Here is a 17716-nt window from a genome sequence, read left to right as displayed (position 1 = left end):
GCCCTGTGTCGGGCTCTGTGCTGACAGCTAGGAGCCTGCTTGGGATTCTCTGTCCCTCTCTGTCTGCCCCTTCCTTGCTCATGTGCATGGGCACTCTCTCTCTCTCTCTTTCAAAATAAATGAATAAACATTAAAAAAAAAAAAAAAAAGAAAAAAGAGGGGGCACCTGGGTAGTTCAGTCAGTTGAGTGTCTGACTTCAGCTCTGGTCATGATCTCATGGTTCATGAGTTCAAGCCCTGCATCGGGCTTGCTCCTGTCAGCACGGAGCCCACTTTGGATCTCCTGTCCCCCCCCCCCCCCACCCACTCCTTCCCACAGAGCCTGATGTGGGGCTCGAACACATGAACTGTGAGATCATGACCTGAGCCGAAGTCAGATGCTTAACCGACTGAGCCACCTGGGTGCCCCTACATATATTATTTCATTTAATCTTTCAATCACCCCCTGAGGTAGGTGCTGCTAATATAGACGGGCAAAGGGAGGCTAAAGTGGTCTGCCCAAGATATACAGTTAGCACTTGGTTATCAATCGCTGTGTAGTAAATCACCCCAGAATTCAGTGGCTTCAAATGACAGCACTTATTTTATTCTGTCTTAGGGTTTCTGTGGGCCGAGAGTTTGGGAAGGGCTTGTGTGGTTTCTGACTCAGGGTCTTGGATGCTACTGCAGACAGGCAGTGGCTGGAGCTGGGGCAGGTGGGGCTGGCCTGGCGTTTCTCTCTCTTCCTGGGGCTTCAGGGCTTCTCCAGGTGGGCTGGTCTGGGCTTCCTCATGGCATGGAGGCCTCAAGGCAGTGGGACTCCTCACATGCTGACTCTGGCCTCCAGCACAAGTGATCTGCTGAGCAAAGCAAAAGCTGCTTCACTTTCCAAGACTTAGCCTGAGAGGTCGGTGCGACTTCTGCCATAACCACGAGCCTGCCCAGGTTCCAGAGGAGGGAACGTGGTGGACCCTCTTTCGGAGGGAAGGAGAGTTACAGATCCTGTTGTAGGAAAAGCATGTCCCGTGGGAGATCTTGTGGCCATCTGCCACAGAGGGAAGAGGCGGGACTAAACTCCAAATCTTGGGCAGGCTGACTCCTGGAACCCAGACCCTACCTCGTCCTATCAAAGGCTAAGCCCCCCAGAGACGTACGGCATAAACTTAAGGACCCAGGAGCCCAGGCCAAAGACGCTTTGTAAATCCAAGATGTTTGTGTTCCTTCTTGTGGTGGCCACAGCACAGCACCACAAACTGGATGTCTTCAAGCCACAGAAATTTATTCTCTCCCAGTTCTGGAAGCTGGAAGTCTGAGATGAAGGTGTCGGCAAGGCTGTGCTGTCTCTGAAGGCTCTAGGGGTGGATCTCTCCTTGCCTCTTCCAGCTTCTGGTGGTTGTTGGAAATCCTTGGCTTGTAGACACATGGCTCCTAACTCCTAACTCTGCCTCTGTTTTTAACACTGCTCCCTCCCTCCCTCCCTGTCTGTCTGGATCTGCGGTCTCTTCTCTTCTTATAAGGAGACCAGTCATATTGGATTTAGGACCCACCCTATTCCAGTATGATCTCGTCTTAACTAATGACAACTGCAAGGATCCTATTTCCAAATAAAGTCACGTTCTGAGGTTCTGGGAGAACATGAATTTTAAGGGACACAGTTCAACCCAGCACAATGGCCCCTGTCTGATCTTCCTATCACCCCCGACCTACTTTCCCAGCCTCTCACATCATTCCCTTTTAAATGAGGGAACATGGCTCTGACCACGGGGACAGGTCCCCAAACATGTCCCGGAGGATGCAGCTAGCTTCGGAGGGCCTGGAACTCTGAGGCGCCTGGGGACTGCCCCCTTCTCTGGGGAGTAGTGTTGAGGGAGAAGAGCCAACCAGAAGGCCTTGGGTGCCCTGTTCTGGCAGTGGGAGTGTCACAGAGCTCTTTGCCCCGCACTTGGCCCTGCTCCTGTGTGACCCTCCCCAGGCACAGAGTGTTCTCTCTTCAAATAGCTCTCATGTGGAAGTTCCGGGACGGCCATTCATGATCTTGGCCTCACGTGTGCCCCCCCCCACCCCCACCCCACTCCAAGCCATTCATGAATGTGACCCTCCGGGCTTGGCCGCTCCCTCTTCCTCTCCTGTGGCCGTTTCTGCTTTCCACTCCTTCCCTCCCTCCCTGCCCTTCTCCATTTCCAGAGCCTGCAGGATCTAAGCCACGATGTGCTTGTTCTTCAGAGTGACCCTCCCCCCCCCCCCCCCCCCCCGCCCCCGGAGTTAGAGGCTGCTGTGTTCACATCGCCCCGGAAGTGAGCAACGTCCGCTCGGAGATGTGCCCCGCGCAGCCCTTCCCGGGGACTGCCGTGTGAACGGCGCCCCCTGTAGGTGTGCGCGCAGCAGTAGGGAGCCATTCTCTCCCCGCGTGTAAGGTCTCCTCTTTCGCAGACACCCCCACCACTTTCAAGAGGGTCCCTGACTCCGCTCTCTTGGCCCTTGTGACAAAGATTGTCAGCTGCTACGGTCCTGTTGGGGGGGCCAGCCCCTCATCAGCATGGAGAGTCCTGAAAATTGCTCGTGCTTTCAATTCGGTAACTCTTTCTTGGGCACGTAGCCTAGTGAAATAAAGAAGTGGTTCTCAACCAGGTGGGATTTTGCTCCCCCAGAGGACATTTGGTAATGTCTGGACACACCTTTGGCCTTCATTATTTGCGTGAGAGGGACACCACTGGCGTGTGGTGAGTGGACACCGTGGATGCTGCTAAGAATCCTACGGTACACAGAACAGCCCCCGCCCCCCCGACCCTGACCCCGACCAGGAAGGATCTGGCCCCAAATGTCTAGATGTTGGAGGATGAGGAACCCACACCCAAAAGGACAAAGGGCCTACATATGTAAAGATTTTTATAGCGGCATCATTCAAACTAACAAAAAAGAAGTCTAGGCACTACCTATCAAATTAGAAAATAATGACATTATGAATACAAAATTCAGTGGATTATAAAACGACCATTTAAAGGATAAGTATGAGGGCGCCTGGGTGGCTCAGTCGGTTAAGCATCCAACTTCGGCTCAGGTCGTGATCTCGCGGTCCGTGAGTTCGAGCCCCGCGTCGGGCTCTGTGCTGACAGCTCAGAGCCTGTGGCCTGCTTCAGATTCTGTGTCTCCCTCTCTCTGACCCTCCCCGGTTCATGCTCTGTCTCTGTGTCAAAAATAAATAAACATTGAAAAAAAATTTAAAAGAATAAATACGACAGCTCTTTAGCTATATTGAGAACTATATGAAAACTTTTATATATAGGAATGTTATAGATAATTGTATGTACAAATGCCTCAAATGATCGAGCAGAGTAACTGGATGGCCCATCCATTCCGCTGCTAGGTATATACACAAGCGAGGTGAAAAAGTACGGCCTCACAAAAACTTGTGTGTGAATGTTCACGGTGGTATTGTCGACGATAGCCTAACAGCGGAAGTAACTGCAAAGGCGGAAGAATGGAGAAGCACAATGTGAGACGTCCACACAATGGAATATTGTTTGGCCATAAGGAGGAGCGAAGTTCTCATACAGGCTGCAGCATAGATGAGCCTTGAAAACATTACGCCGTGTGAAAAAAGCCAGACACAAGAGGTTACACATTTATGATCTCAATTTATATGAAAAATCCAGAGTAGGTAAATCTATGGAGACAGGAAGATTAGTGGTTGCCTGGGGCTGGCGTCAGGGGGGAGGGGATAATGGCTGAAGGGCATGGAGGTGTTTTTTTTTCTGAGGTGACGAAAATACTCTAAAATTGCCTATGATGACTGCATCTATCTGTGAGTATACTAGAAGCTATTGAATTACGCGCTTTCTTTTTTTAAAAATATTTATTTTTGAGAGAGAGAGAGAGAGAGAGAGAGAGCACGAGCGGGGAAGGAGAAGAGAGAGAGGGAGAGACAGAATCCAAAGCAGGCTCCAGGCTCTGAGCTGGCAGCACGGAGCCAGACGCGGGGCTCGAACCCACGATCTGCGAGATCATGACCCGAGCATAATACAAGAGTCTGATGCTTAACTTACTGAGCCACCAGGGTGCCCCACAAACAGACATATTTGCGTATCTCTGGGTTAACACATGTCTAAGGAGGCCTCTTCCATGGGTCCAGACCTGTGCCAGCCATTCCAGATACAAAATGGGTAAGTCTGACCCGCGCCCTATGCAGCTCCCACCCCGGCAGGGAAAACAGACAGCCGCTGAATAATTACACTATAGTATCAGGAGCCTGTCAATGGAGGTCCACACCAGATGCTCTGGGAGACACAGGGGAAGGAGGAAATACAACTTCTAGCGTCTTCTGGGACAGTCATTCATGATCTGGGTCTCGGGTGAACACTCTGCTCCAAGCCATTCGTGAGGGGGACGGTAGGGGGAGGGTATGGTTGGCGGGATCAAAGCCAGCATCCCAGCATCATAGAAAACATGATGCCAAGCTGAGCAGAGCTTTCCAGATGGAGGAAGCAGCCACAGTGTGAAGGGCCTAGGGTCTCAAGGACTGCCGGTCCGTCGGTTCAGGGCGTGTAGGTATAAAGACTGTGCCCAGAGGAGAAGTGGAAAGTGAGTTGGGGCACACCATGAGGGACTCGGGAGGCAGGCCAGGGCATTAGGTGAGCAGAGAACGTGGGACAGTAAGACTGACATTTGGCGGTGGGGTTGGGGGGTTGCGTTACGGAGAATGGCGGTCTCCCAAAAGATCTGTCCACGTCCTGACCCCTGAGAATGTAACCTTGCTTGGAAAGAGGGCCTCTGGAGATGCAATGAAATTAAAGATCTTGAGATGAAGTCATCCCAGATACGAGGTGGGCCCGATGTCCAACGACAGGTTATCCTTATAAAAGAAAGAGTGGGGCACCTGCGTGTCTCAGTCGGTTAAGGGTCCGACTCTTGATTTTGGCTCAGGTCACGATCTCATGGTTTGTGAGTTCGAGCCCTGTGTCAGGCTCTATGCTGACAGCACAGGGCCTGCTTGGGATTCTTTGTCTCTCTGCCTCTCTCTGTCTCAAAAATAAATGCACAGGAGTGCCTGGGTGGCTCAGTCGGTTAGCTGTCTGCCTTTGACTCAGGTCATGATCTCACGGTTCTTGAGTTTGAGCCGCACATGGGGCTCTCTGCTGTCAGTGCAGAGCTCACTTTGGATCCTCTGTCCCCCCGACTCCCACCCTGCTCTCTGCCCTTGCCCTGCTCGTACTGTCTCTCTTTCTCTCTCAAAAACAAAAATAAGCAAATAAATAAAAACTTAAAAAATAAAAAAAAAACATTTGGGAAAAGAGAGAGGGTTTGAGACACAGACAGACACAGAGGGGACAAGGTGATGCGAAGACAGAGGCAGAGATACATTTATAAGGGAAAGAGCACCTGGAGCTGGAAGCATCCTGGGAGGATCCTCCTCTAGAACCTTCTGAGGGAGCATGGCCTAGCCAACACTTTGATTCTGGACTTCCCACCTCCAGAACGCTGAGAAAATTCCTGACGTTTTAAGCTGGTTAGTTTGTGGTAATTTTTATTTTATTTTTTTTTTATTTTTTTTTTTTTGTGGTAATTTTTAAAAAGTGTTTATTTTTGAGGGGGGTGAGGGGCAGGAGAGAGGGAGAGACAGAGAATCCCAAGCAGTTGTCAGCACAGAGGCCACCGTGGGGCTCAAACTCATGAACCACAGGATCATTACTTGAGCCAAAGTCAGACGCTCAACCGACTGAGCCACCCAGGCGCCCCCCCGGGTGGTAATTTGTAATGGCATCTCTGGGAACGTGAGGGCGGCACTTTCCTTCCTACCGCCTTACGGGGGTGTCCTTGAGGCTGGAGACCAGGCCTTGTTCCCGGGGAAGCCTTGCTGCTGAGCCTACTGCTAAGGGCTGGTCGGAGACCAGGAACCACACCAGTTATTTTAACAGAGAGAATTTAATGTATGAACTTGTTAACGAGGCGCTGAGAATCCGAAAAGGCAAACAGAGAACGCTAGCTATCAGAGAGGGGGGAAGCTGCTAGAAGGAGATACTCACCCCCTTGCCCCGCTAGGGTAACGCAGTGGGCCCGTAGGAATGCTTCAAACTTAGCAGCTTGGAGGAGGAGCCCCAGGGTCCCAGCCTGATGAGGAGAAGCAGAAAAGGAGGTGTTTGGGGTCAGCTCCCCGGAACAGGCAGGGCCACACTTAGAGTGAGGCAGAGCACGTTCTCTCTGACCTGAAACCCTCCGACGGCCCCCATCTCACTCGAGCTAAGGTTAGCCAAGGTCTTAACCAGAAGGCTGTGCACTGTGGAAACATCACTACCTCTCTGAGCCCATTTCTTTCTCCTCCTCCTCTTCCTCCTCCTCCTCCTCCTCCTCTCCTCCTTCTTCTTCTAAAGTCTATCCATGTATTTTGAGAGAGAACACACAAGTGGGGGAAGGGCACAGAGAGAGGGAGAGAGAGGGAATCCCAAGCAGGCTCCACCCTGTCAGCGCAGAGCCTGACCCTGACGTGGGTCTCAGTCTCATGACTCTGAGATCATGACGTGAACCGAAATCAAGAGTCAGATGCTTAACTGACTGAGCCCCCCAGGCGCCCTGTCTCTGAGCCCATTTCTTATCACTCCCTCCACTCCCCATGCTGGCCTGTTAGCCATTCTCCGATGTGCCAGATTCACTGTAGGGCCTCTGCACTGGCTGTTCCTTTGTCTGGCCCATGCTTGTTCGAGACTGTCAACACTTCTGCTGTGGTTGTGGCCATCCAGGCCGTGCTGTCCCTGTAGATCTTTGGCTGCACCACTGGTACTGTCTTGGGCTCTGGAGATGGGGTCACCCACACTGCACACCTGCCCAGGCCACCCTGCGTCCGGACCTGGCTGCCCAAGACATGATGAATTACCTCATGAACGTCCTCTTGGAGCATGGCTACAGCTTTAGCACAGTGGCCGAGTGGGAAATCATGTATGGCGTCACAGAGATGATGTGCTATGTCACCTTGGACTTGGAGCGGGAGCTGGCCAGCAGCCTGTCATCCTCCTCCCTGGAGAAAAGCTGCCCACAGGTGGGGATCACCATCAGCCCTGCCCCGAGGCGCTCTTTCAGCCCTCCCTCCTGGGGAATCCTGGAGACCACCTTCAACTCCATCACGAAGTTGTCATGACACTGACATCCGGAAGGACCTCTTCGCTGACACGGTGCTGCCTGGTGGGGCCACCACTTTTCTGGTTGTCATTTCCGTCTTGCTGGTCCGATGCGGCTGGGAGAGTCTGAGCCTTAGGACCCACTTCCTTTTCTTTCTTAAAAAAAATTTTTTTTTCATGTTTATTTATTTTTGAGGGGGTGGGGAGGGGCAGAGAGAGGGAGACACAGAATCCGAAGCAGGCTCCAGGCTCTGAGCTGTCAGCACAGAGCCCATCATGGAGCTTGAACTCACGAAACACGAGGTCATGACCTGGGCTGAAGTCAGACATTCAACCAACTGAGCCACCCAGACGCCCCTCTTCTTTTTTTTTTTTTTTAGATTTTATTTTTAAGTAATCCTTTCAGCCAATATGGGCCTTGAACTCACAACCCCGAGGTCTAGTGTCATATGCTCCACTGTCTGAGCTAGCCAGGTGCCCCCTGTCTACTTTCCTTTCTTTTTTTTTTTTTTTTTTAAAGTTGATTTATTTATTTTGAGAGAGAGAGAGAGAGCACACAAGCAGGGCATGGACAGAGAAAGAGAGATTGAGAGAGAAAGAGAATCCCAAGCAGGCTCCGGTCTGACAGCACAAAACCCAATGCGGGGCTCGATCTCACAAGCTGTGAGATCATGACCTGAGCCGAGATCGAGAGTCAGATGCTTAACCGACTGAGCCCCCCAGGCACCCCTCCACTTTGCTTTCTTAACTGATGTTTTCTTGCCAGAATGCCGTGGGGTGTTACTTGCCCTGAGTTGAAAAATGGTTTGCATTTACACCTGTACATTTATTCCTCCTTTTAATGTATGTAAGGTTTTTGTATGCAATTCTCAATTCTTCAAGAGATGACAATAAATTTTGGTGTTCTACTGTCATGTGAGAACATTAGGCCCCAGCACTACATCATTGCGTGAGGAAAATAAAGTTCTGCAGTAAAGCAGAAAAAAAAAAATTAGGCAGTGTCCAGCAACTTTGTCTGCAAAGGCTCCAGACTTTGGGCTGTTACTAAGGGCTGTGATACCTTGTTCTCAAGAAACTTTTCTTTTAAAAAAAATTTTTTTTTCAACGTTTATTTATTTTTGGGACAGAGAGAGACAGAGCATGAACGGGGGAGGGGCAGAGAGAGAGGGAGACACAGAATCGGAAACAGGCTCCAGGCTCTGAGCCATCAGCCCAGAGCCCGACGCGGGGCTCGAACTCACGGACCGCGAGATCGTGACCTGGCTGAAGTCGGACGCTTAACCGACTGCGCCACCCAGGCGCCCCAAGAAACTTTTCTAAGAAAAAGGTGTGCGGTTTCTTTTGGGGACTGTGTCAGGAAGATTTGGGGCGGAAGTGACAGAAATCGAACTTAAATTGGTCTAGGCACAAAGGTGGGGGGGGGCAGATTTACTGGCTCCTATAACTGCAAAGGCTGAAGTAGATTAACTTTGGGCATTTCTGGGTCCAGGAGCTCTAATGATCTCACCGGGGTGTCAGCTAGAGGGACAATATGGTGCAGTCCTTCCTGGAGGTGGTGGGAAGGATAAGGCAACCCTTTCAGAACTCTTTTCCCTTATGAGGTTATAGAAATGAGAAATGTAATTTCTATAGAGATAGAAATTACGCTCAGATGCTGCTGGTGAGGCTGGACACGGGATGGGAAGAATTAAGAGCTATTTTCTTCCAGGCTACTGATCTCAGCCTTCCCTCTAATAACCATCAGTTTAGAGATTCACTTCACAGCAAAGAAGAGCTGCACACTCATGAACTCATATGCTGGTTTCCAAAGCACCCCCAACACACACACACACACACACACACACACACACACATGCACGCACACCTGCATTGATGCCACAGCTGTGAAGGATCTGATGGCTCTTCTGCAGATATTTTCTGGCCTTTGGAGAAAGCGTAAAGAGTCACAGAAGATGCAGATACTAGCAGGGGCTGGGAGCCGGCGAGCAGACCTAACCATGAACGAGGGGCAGCTGACTCTCACAGGGCTTTTGCACCTGTGAGAAATCTTCATTTCATTCCTTCATTCTACACGAGGGGGAACAGAGTCCCAGAGCAGAGGAATGACGGGCATAAAAGCCACACCATGAGACAACAGCGGGCAGAGACTTACCACCTGTGGACCCCCTGGACAGTGTGCCTTGCTTCCTCCTTCCCCGTTCCCCGGAGGTCGGTGCTCTCACTGTGCTGCCCTTTCTGGCTGCCCAGGGCTGGAGGTCAGAGTCAGAGGGGAGCTAAGGAGAAGTAGGTCAGCACATTTGCCCCAAACCTTTCCTTGTCTGCGTCTTCTCCCTTCTGACAAGAGCCTAGATGCTATAGATTGAGTGTCTGTGTCCCCCCTCCCCCACCCCGACAAATTCATTTGTTGAAACCTATTTCCCCAATGTGAGGGGGTTAGGAGGTGGGACCTTTGGAAGGTGATTAGGTCATGGGGGTGGAGCCCTCACAATGGGATTACTGCCCTTTTAAAAGAGACTCCAGAGAGCTCCTTTGTCCCTTCTGCCAGTTGAGGTTATAGGGCAAAGACAGTGCTTACGAACCAGTAAGAGGGCTCTCACCCAACATGGAATCTACCAGTCTTGATCTTGGACTTTCCAACTTCTAGAATCATGAGAAATACATTTCTGTTGCTTATAAACCACCCAGTCTATGGTATTTTGCTATAAGGCAGCCCACACTAAGAGACTAGAGGTGGCAGTTGATCAGTTAAGCAGCCCTCAGCTCTGCCCAGAATGCCCTCCTCATCTTCCTTCTAATGGATAATTCTTTCTTTTGTTTTTTAATGTTTTTATTTATTTTTTGAGACAGAGAGAGAGAGAGACAGAGCATGAGCAGGAGAGGGGCAGAGAGAGAGAGAGGGAGACATAGAATCTGAAGCGGGCTCCAGGCTCCAAGCTGTCAGCACAGAGCCCGATGCGGGGCTCGAACCCACAAACCGCGAGATCATGACCTGAGCTGAAGTCGGACTCTTAACCGACTGAGCCACCCAGGCATCCCCGTGGATAATTCTTTCTTATCCTTCAAAGCCTTAGCTCAGTAATAACTTCTTCGGGAAGCTCCCCCTTCGACTGAGTCTTCCTGCTGTGCTTACAGAGCACACCCAGGACTCTCCAGTGTCGGTGGCCACACCACCCTGGGGAGTCTGTGACTGCATCTTTCTCCCTGCACTGTGCGTTCCCCAAGAGCAGAGCCTGTCTTGTTCATTCTGTGTTCCCACTTCCTAGCAGAAAGCTTAGTTTTGCCTGCACAGTCTCATCCCTCCTCATGACAACCATGTAACACAGACATGAGAAAAGATGAAGAGATGCGCGGTAACTTGCCTGAGATCCCATAAGTAGCAAAAGGTTGAGGTGTTGTTGGATCTAGGCAGTCTGATTTCAGAGTCCGGGCTCCAGACCACGGAGACCCCACGCGTTCAATAAAGGCTTGTTGAATGAATTAAGGGGCTTCTTTCTTTCTCTGTAGCCAGCACCTAGCACCTAAGGTTTGACACTGCTAAGAACCAACATTGCCGCCACAACCACCTTTACGGAAGGCTTATTAAGTACCGGGCACTATGCTCGGCATTTTGCGTATACTGGATTAATTGCACGTTACCATTGAAACAAATTGCTGCGAACTTAGTGCCTTAAAATAACAAATTTATTTCCCTACAGTTCTGGAGATCAGAAGCCTGAAGTATGTTTCAATGGGCTAAACTCAAGGTGCTGGCAGGCAGGCCTGTGTTCCTTCTGGAAGCTCTAGGGAAGAATCCATTTCTTTGCTTTTTCTTGCTTCTAGAGGCCAATTGCGCTCATGGCTTCTTCCTCCATCTTCAAAGATGCCGGTAGTAGTGTAGAATCTTCTCTCATACCTGATCTCCATTTCCATCCTTTCATTTTTCTCTCTCTGACCCTGATCCTCCTGCTTCCCTCTTATAAAGACCCTTGTGATTATATTAGCCCCCCCCCCCCATAATCCAGGATAATCTTTCTACCTCCAGATCTTTAATCACATAGACAAAGCCCCCTTTGCCATATTAAGCAATATATTCACAGTTTCTAGAGACTGGGACATGGACATCTTTGGGGGAAATTGTGCAGTCTACGACATATACCATCTCATTTAACCCTTGTACAGTAATGCTGTGACATAGTGGTACAAGCTCCACTTAATAGGAGTGGAAGATGTGTGGCACACGGGGGTGCTCATAAGTGTTCGTGGGGATGATCTGGTGTGACAGCTGATTGATAATACATTGTTCTTCACTGGACAGAAGGTCCTGAAGGATGTATCCAGTCCTGTGTCTTCCCTAAAATCTTCTCTACAATCCCCCCGGCCCACCCCGGGGCAGGTGGAGGCTCCATCAGAGTGCTTAGCACTTAATTGTTTCCCTGGCCTGACTCTTCTCCCAGTGAGATCACTATCTCCTTCAGGGAAATTGTATTCCTAATTCTTTGTCTCTTCCCATGATGCCCTGGGCTTTTCACAGACTTCATTTTCTCTCTTGTAGTCCTTGAAAGGAGGGAGTATGTGTCCATTTTGCAGAAGAGCAAAGTGAGGCTCAGGTTACATGCAGGGTCATTTCTTTTTTTTTTTTTTAACGTTTTATTTATTTTTGAGAGAGAGAGAGACAGAGACAGAGTACAAGTGGGGGAGGGGCAGAGAGAGAGGGAGACACAGAATCTGAAGCAGGCTCCAGGCCCTGAGCTGCCAGCACAGAGCCCGACACGGGGCTCGAACTCATGAACTGAGAGATCATGACCTGAGCTGAAGTCGGATGCTTAACCGACTGAGCCACCCAGGCGCCCCGGGTCATTTCTTGATAGATGCTGGTTGATGGACTCTGTCTTGCTTCCAACTCTTCTTTTTTTTTTTTTTAACGTTTATTTATTTTTGAGACAGAGAGAGACAGAGCATGAATGGGGGAGGGTCAGAGAGAGAGGGAGACACAGAATCCGAAGCAGGCTCCAGGCTCTGAGCTGTCAGCACAGAGCCCGACGCGGGGCTCAAACTCATGGACCGTGAGATCATGACCTGAGCTGAAGTCGGACGCTTAACAGACTGAGCCACCCAGGCGCCCCCCCAACTCTTTACTTCTAACGTCAGCATGAGGGACTCTACATTCTCAGCAGCCTCTGACCCTCTGACTCAGCTCTGCCACTTGACTGGATTTTGTTTTCTCTTTCACTTTCACTTAATCTCTGGATATTCTTCCTGTGGTGTATGTACACACACACACACACACACGCACTCCGGCCCCCAGAATCTTCCCAGGACTGGCATCTTTATGGAGCTCTTACCCCTTGTCCCCCCATCTTCATCTGTAAAATGGTCATCTTAGCCACACTTTACATCCTTTTTCTTGCACACAGCCACCAACTTACACATCCCTCATGGCACAGCTTTCTCTACCTTTGGAAATGACAACGAATTAATCTACTTTTTCTTTTAGTAGAAACCCCTTGCAATCACCCTGGCGGTGATTAAGAGGGTCAGGTCTGGAATCAGACTGCCTGGGTTGGAACCCAAGCTTTCCTAGTCATTAACTAAGAAAGCATATTAATTCCTCTGAGCTCTGTTTCCTCACTTTTTAAAAAATAAGTATGTTTGTTTGTTTGTTTGTTTGTTTATAGAGCACAAACAGGGGAGAGGCAGAGAGAGAGAGAGAGAGAATCCCGAGCAGGGATTCAGAGTAGAGCCTGACGCGGGGCTCGAACCCACAAACTGTGAGATCATGACCTGAGCCGAATCAAGTCGGATGCTTAACCGACTGATCCACCCAGGTGCCCCTGTTCCCTCATTTAAAAAATGAAAAACAATAAACAGTATTTTTCTCACATATCTGGCAGATGCTATTTTTTGAAGGTAAGATTTGTTTAGGGGTCACTGCTTCTGCCCCTTGCTGCCTTTTCTCCATCACCCATACCCCATTCTCTCATCGTGCTGCTTGTCAACACAAGGCATCTGGAAGGGGTGGTGACATCAGTCATGTACGCTTTGGGGGGGGGGGTGGTTAATCTGCTGTGTCTCTTCCCAGGGCCATTTTTCCTTGCAGCCTCATTTGCAATCACAGATGGGAGGTCCAGACCATCTGCTAATGGGAATTAGGTCACGGATGGTCAGATGAGGGAGGCACTGGAGAGGGGCACTCCTCATACCTGTAGTGTCCCACCAAATAGATAACCATCTTCCAGTCATCCTTGCTTTTTTCCGTCACGTGTTGGCTTGGTGGGGGAGAGGAAGTGTTGGCACCTGGAGGAGGTTTGATAGAAGGCATTCCTGGGTGACTTCATCTCTGGGCCTTGCCTCTCAAAATTCCAGCCAAATCAGTTCTACCGTTTAAGGGATGGAAGCAGGGTCAGCATTCCAGAAGTTCCTTGTCATACCCAGGCTTTTAATCAGATGATACTGGAGAATTAGCATCCTAGTGCAGGCAGTTGTGAGAGGGTGGGGAGGGGTCTCAAAGGTCCCTGCTGCATGCTTGTCTTTCCGGCCAGACCTGGGTTGAGGAGAACGAGACCTCTTGGTTGAGTTTGCTCAGAACCATCAGAACCACGGACAGCGGTCAGGGTGCCCCGAAGACCTGCAGCGGCGCAGGGTGCAGAGAGCCGAGCCCGTGCCGAGTTACAGGCAGGCGAGGGGAGGGAAGACGCGCTCCGGTTGCGGGGGGTTGGCTGGGACTGTTCTGGCTGAGTCACCCCGTGCACCCCGCACTTGCGTCGTGGGGCCTCGGAACGCTGGAGTTGTGTCTGCCCTCTCCGAGAATGGTTGGGGGTGGGGAGGAGAGGCCCTGGGAGTTTTGCAGGAAAGGAGGCAGCGCGAGGCGAAGGACCTGTTGGTGTCCCCCGCGCGCTCCCGCCCCCCGGCCGGGCCCATTGCTATACAAGGCCTGCTCTCCCCAGCATCCACCCCCAGCGAGTATGGTCGCAGGCGCGGAGGGGTACATTCCCCCGCCCTGAGCTCAGCGTGCCGGAATGCGGCCGATAAATCAGAGATAACCCCAGGCCCGGGATAAAAGGCCGAGGTTGTCCCAGGATCCGGGAGAGCGTCCGCCGGCCTCTAGGAGGTGAGACGTGACCCGGACCACAGCGCAGCGGCAGCGGCGACGATCTCTTTCTCTCCGGTGACATGGACCCCAAGACGGCGCTGCTCCGGGCCCTCCTGCTCCTCCTGTTCTTGCGCCTGTCGCCACTAGGAGGTCGCTCCCACCCGCTGGGCGGCCCCGGCCCCGCCTCGGAAGCGTCCGCAATACAGGTGAGAGAGCTTCAGCCTGCGAAAAGGCTGCTGTGGGTAGCAGCAGTTGAACGGGTCCTGAGCTATTGTCCCAAAAGGTCCTCAGCCCCTCTAGCGAATTAGTGATAAGGGATTAGAAAGCAACCGGATTGGGTGCCAGGACCCCTACCTAAGGTGGTTGGTTCATCTCAGCTCCGTCTAGGGCGGTTTGGCCAGGTGCGGGTTGCTGAGGCTGGGGCTGTCCCCACGCATTGCAGGAGCTGCTGGACGGTCTGCGGGACACAGTTTCAGAGCTGCAGGAAGCCCAGATGGCCCTGGGACCCCTCCAGCAGGGCCACAGCCCCGCAGAATCCTGGGAGGCCCAGGAGGAACCCCCTGCGAGGGTCCTTGCGCCCCGTGACAATGTCCTCGGGGCCCTGAGACGACTAGGCAGTTCCAAGATGATGCGTGATTCAAGGTGCTTTGGCCGGAGGCTGGACCGGATTGGCTCCCTCAGTGGCCTGGGCTGCAATGGTAAGCCCCCTCCCTGCCAGCTTGATCCCCCTGCCCCACTCCTATGGGTCCCACCATCGGAACCACTTCTGGGTTATTGTCTCTGGGAACCAATTCTGAGAAAAAGACACTTGGGTTTTACTCTCTCTTGCTGACAGTGCTTAGGGCCAAGGGGCGCTTTTCTGGAAATATTAAATGTGGACATCATTCGTTACTATGTCCACGAGTCCCTACCACCTTCTCTTGCCTCTCTGGCCAAAAGGGGCAGAGTCGCCTTAGGATGGAATCCAGTCATTCTCTGGCTGCATCTCCTTGGAGCAGAAAGAGTCCTAAACGTTTTCCTCCTGGTTTCCCCCAGCCTGTCTATAGCCTCAAAGGCAGAGGACGGGATCACCAGGGCAGCAATAATTGCCAGTTTACAGATGAGGAGACTGAGGTCCAGAGAGTGGATTGTTCTAAAGCCTCAAACACCCAGATCAGCCGAGGATGGGGGGGCGGGTGGTGGTGGCAGGGATCACACCCAGTGTGGGGAAGCTCAGATCCTGCCTCAGTTTCCCGCCTGACGCCGTCATCACCCTTTCTCCCCCCCACACAGTGCTGAGAAGGCATTAAGAGGAAGTGCTGATGCAGACATCTGCGTCTGATTCTTCATCAACTCCCTGAGCCCCTTTGAAGCAATTCTTATTTATTTATTTTTATTTATTTATTTATTTATTGTGATTGTTTTATATAAGATGATTCTTATCTCCGAGCACCCATTTTCCACGGTGAAATAAAGTCAACATTTTATCTTCTTCTTTCGCAACTGATTTGTCCTGGGGCGCCTGGGTGGCTCAGTTGGTCGAGCTTCCTTCCGGATCTTGGTTTCAGCTTGGGTCATGATCTCACGGTTCGTGAGTTCAAGCTCCGTTGTTGGGCTCTGCGTTTATAGTGCAGGGCCTGCTTGGAATTCTCGCTCTCTCTCTCTCTCTCTGCTCCTCCTTTTCTCTCTCTCTCTCTCTCTCTCAAAATAAATAAATAAACTTAAAAAATGTTAAAGAAAAGAAACTGATTCGTCTTAGTGCATTAGAAGAAATACATCATTAAAAAACAAACAAACAAACAAACAAACCCACACACCAAAAAACCCAAAGCCTTTGTTTTCCTGAAGGTTCTAAAAGTGTCCTAGTGGTGGGGTGGGGAGAAGGCATCAGAGCTGGTCAGGTAGGAGTAGGGGTGCCCTGCTTCTCTTGAAGGGTTTTTCTTGTTCTGAAATGTCTACAAATACCTCAAGCACTCAAGACACTTTGCAGAAACTGCTTTTCAAAGCTGGCAGTTTCTCCCTGGGAGTGCAGATGGGCCCTGAGACGTTCACGCAACACGGGAGTGTGGGTCAGTGTTTCCTCACTAGCTTTCCCTCTGTCTGGAATTCTGCCGTTGGAGACATTCTCCCTGGTGATTGTTTCCTTTAAAGCCCTGAGTTCAATAGCATTTTCATTTCCCCATCCCAGGGTTAGAAGCGTCTGACAAAAGGCCCAGCATTTAGGGTGCCCCTTTTCCGGGGGCTCCACATCTTTACTTCCTCTCTGCCTCAGAGAGAGAAACCTCGCATTTCTAGGGCCGAAAAGGAAACAACCACCAGAGTCATACTGTGTTGTCTTATTCAGCAGGGAGTCCTGTTGGTACGCTGCCCTGTACCCCACGGTCCCCCCTTCCCAAGCACCCTGCCTCTCGAGCATCCCGGGCCACACTCCTTTGCTTTCAGGCTCCCAGGCCTCAGCTCCTGCGGTCCCCTTGCCCAGAATGCCTTTTAGGATGCTAGCTCCGCAGAAGGGACAGGACTATTCTTATCCCCGTTTGATGGATGAGAAAACTGAGACCCAGAAAACCGAAGCCCCCCCCTACCTGGCCGCATGTGGCCACGGATGCTCTGAGCTCTCCCACTGAGTGGAGAGACAAGTGACTCTTGAGCCTGTGCCCTCTCCCCGTGCTCCTGGCCTTGAACTTCACTCTCCTGACCTTCCTGCTGTTCTCAGCTAATGTTGCTACCACAGGTGGTAGGTCTCTGTGTCGTTGTGAGGTTGAGGAGTGAGTTACTTTCTAATAAAACTGTGAGCCACCTTTACCTGGTGTTTCCGACCCAGGGAGTGCAATGAATACTCAGCGTAGTTAACTTGCACAAAGCCCTCATCAGGCACCAGCTACTGTCTCGTTAACTCCTATAGTCCTTGCAACAAACCTCTGAAGAGCTCTTACTAACCCTCATTTTAACAGAGGGGGAAACTAAGGCACAGAGAGGTGATGTGACTTGCTCAAGATCATGCAGTTAGCAAGTGGCAGAGCCAGGGTTCAGGTCCAGCACTCAGGTCCCTAACCACTGCATCACCCCGTCCCTCCCAAGTCAGTGAAGCAGGTTTGCTGGTGAGAGTAAAATTGCCCTCCTAATGGCATCATTCGGCTCCGCGTTTGGTGAACTGCCGCTGTCCGCTGGTGACCTCTCCCCTCTGCTCAGGTGATGAAGGCGGGCCTTTCCCAGAACACCCACTCCCCAAATCCAGCCAACGCTTCAGGGTTCTTCCCAGTGAGTCTGGCTTCTCCTTATGTAGGGCTCAGGTGGGTGGGGTCTGTACATACGATACGTTGTGTTACTTGGGTCTTCTCCGCAGGCAAAAGTCTGAGAAAGAGGACCACAGAGAGAACAGCAAAGGAACCAAATGTGACAGCTGGAGGATGGGGGTGGGTAGCCCGTGTACTCAATGGAGGGACCTCTCATTGAGTTCCCCTCGTGTTTGGTGTTTGTGGGGAGCAATGCAAACACGCCCTGTCTATAGATGCCCTTAAAATTCTTTTAAATGTTTATTTTTGAGAGAGAGATAGAGAAAGCATGCAAGAGTGGGGTTCGGCAG

General features: G+C 51.2%; 2 protein-coding genes and 1 pseudogene across 2 annotated transcripts in view; all 3 read left to right on the top strand.

The window, feature by feature from the left end:
* Positions 1-17716, top strand: part of NPPA (natriuretic peptide A) — a 160987-nt gene that overhangs the window by 137515 nt on the left and 5756 nt on the right. The gene's annotated exons all lie outside the window — the stretch shown is intronic.
* Positions 6609-9127, top strand: LOC112861602 (actin, cytoplasmic 2 pseudogene; annotated as a pseudogene).
* Positions 13835-15625, top strand: NPPB (natriuretic peptide B). Its single transcript, XM_025924979.2, has 3 exons — positions 13835-14360; positions 14597-14852; positions 15427-15625. The coding sequence occupies exons 1-3, from the start codon at positions 14235-14237 to the stop codon at positions 15441-15443; spliced, it is 399 nt and encodes a 132-aa protein (XP_025780764.2). The 5' UTR covers positions 13835-14234; the 3' UTR covers positions 15444-15625.

This window comes from Puma concolor, chromosome C1 (assembly GCF_028749965.1).
Source record: "Puma concolor isolate L17-30 chromosome C1, mPumCon1.1.hap2, whole genome shotgun sequence".
NCBI classification, from domain to species: domain Eukaryota; kingdom Metazoa; phylum Chordata; class Mammalia; order Carnivora; family Felidae; genus Puma; species Puma concolor.
Note: the sequence above shows the minus strand (reverse complement) of the source record. Positions and strands in the feature narration are given on the sequence as shown.

Excerpts from the sequence above, each read along its gene's own strand:
- NPPB (XM_025924979.2), top strand. The coding sequence starts at position 14,235 with ATGGACCCCAAGACGGCGCTGCTCCGGGCCCTCCTGCTCCTCCTGTTC. Across the intron at positions 14,361-14,596 it reads CGGAAGCGTCCGCAATACAG|GAGCTGCTGGACGGTCTGCG; the intron begins GTGAGAGAGCTT and ends CACGCATTGCAG.